The following is a 1150-nucleotide window of genomic DNA, read 5'->3' as shown; positions in this document are numbered from 1 at the left end:
ACTCATTGGACATTCATTGGAGGAAGAAGAAGAGGAGCAGAAAGAAGAAGGGGAGGAGGAAGAAAAAGGGCAGGAGGAAGAAGAACAAGAAGAGGAAGAAGAGAAAGAAAGGGAGAAGGAAGAAAAAGAGGAGCAGGAAGACAAAGAGGAGGAGGAAAAAGAAGAGGAGCAGGAAGAAGAAGAGGAGCAGGAAGAAGTAGAGGAGCAGGAGGCAAAAGAGGAAGAGGAGGAAGAAGAAGAAGAGCAGAAAGAAAAAGAGGAGCAGTAGGAAGAAGAAGAGAAAGAAGAGGAGCAGGAAGAAGAAGAGGAGCAGGAAGAAGAAGAGGAGCAGGAGGAAGAAGAACAAGAAGCGGAAGAGGAGAAAGAAGGGGAGAAGGAAGAAAAAGAGGAGCAGGAAGACAAAGGGAAGGAGGAAGAAGAAGAGGAGCAGGAAGAAGAAGAGGAGCAGGAGGAAGAAGAACAAGAAGAGGAAGAAGAGAAAGAAGGGGAGAAGGAAGAAAAAGAGGAGCAGTAAGACAAAGGGGAAGAGGAAGAAGAAGAGGAGCAGGAGGAAAAAGAGGAGGAAGGGGAGGAGGAAGAAAAAGAGGAGCAGGAAGACGAAGGGGAGGAGGAAGAAGAAGAGGAGCAGGAAGAAGAAGAGGAGCAGGAGGAAGAAGAATAAGAAGAGGAGGAAGAGAAAGAAGGAAAGAAGGAAGAAAAATAGGAGCAGGAAGATGAAGGGGAGGAGGGAGAAGAAGAGGAGCCGGAAGAAGAAGATGAGCAGAAGGAAAAAGAGGAGCAGGCGGAAGAAGAAAAGGAGCAGAAAGAAAAAGAGGATCAGTAGGAAGAAGAAGAAGAAGAAGACAAAGAAGGGCAGGAGGAAGAAAAAGAGGAGCAGGAAGACGAAGGGGAGGAGGAAGAAGAAGAGGAGCAGGAAGATGAAGGGGAGCAGGAAGAAGAAGAGGAGCAGGAAGAAGAAGAGGAGCAGGAGGAAGAAGAACAAGAAGAGGAAGAAGAGAAAGAAGGGGAGAAGGAAGAAAAAGAGGAGCAGGAAGGCGAAGGGGGGGAGGAATAAGAAGAGGCGCAGGAAGAAGAAGAGGAGCAGGAGGAAAAAGAGGAGCAGGAGGAAGAAGAAGAGGAGCAGAAAGAAAAAGAGGAGCAAGAGGAAGAA

At 47.7% G+C, this 1150-nt stretch overlaps 1 protein-coding gene across 1 annotated transcript; it reads left to right on the top strand.

Moving 5' to 3' along the window:
* Positions 1–298: 298 nt before the first annotated feature.
* On the top strand, positions 299–931 carry LOC131139242 (cilia- and flagella-associated protein 251-like; the record flags this gene model as incomplete). The annotated part of the gene is given in 1 exon segment (XM_058088640.1): positions 299–931. A coding segment is annotated over 1 exon segment (633 nt), but the record flags the coding sequence as incomplete, so codon positions are not given.
* Positions 932–1150: the final 219 nt, after the last annotated feature.

The sequence above is a fragment of the Doryrhamphus excisus genome, chromosome 12 (genome assembly GCF_030265055.1).
Source record: "Doryrhamphus excisus isolate RoL2022-K1 chromosome 12, RoL_Dexc_1.0, whole genome shotgun sequence".
In the NCBI taxonomy this organism is placed as follows: domain Eukaryota; kingdom Metazoa; phylum Chordata; class Actinopteri; order Syngnathiformes; family Syngnathidae; genus Doryrhamphus; species Doryrhamphus excisus.
This window is presented reverse-complemented; position numbering and strand designations above follow the sequence as displayed.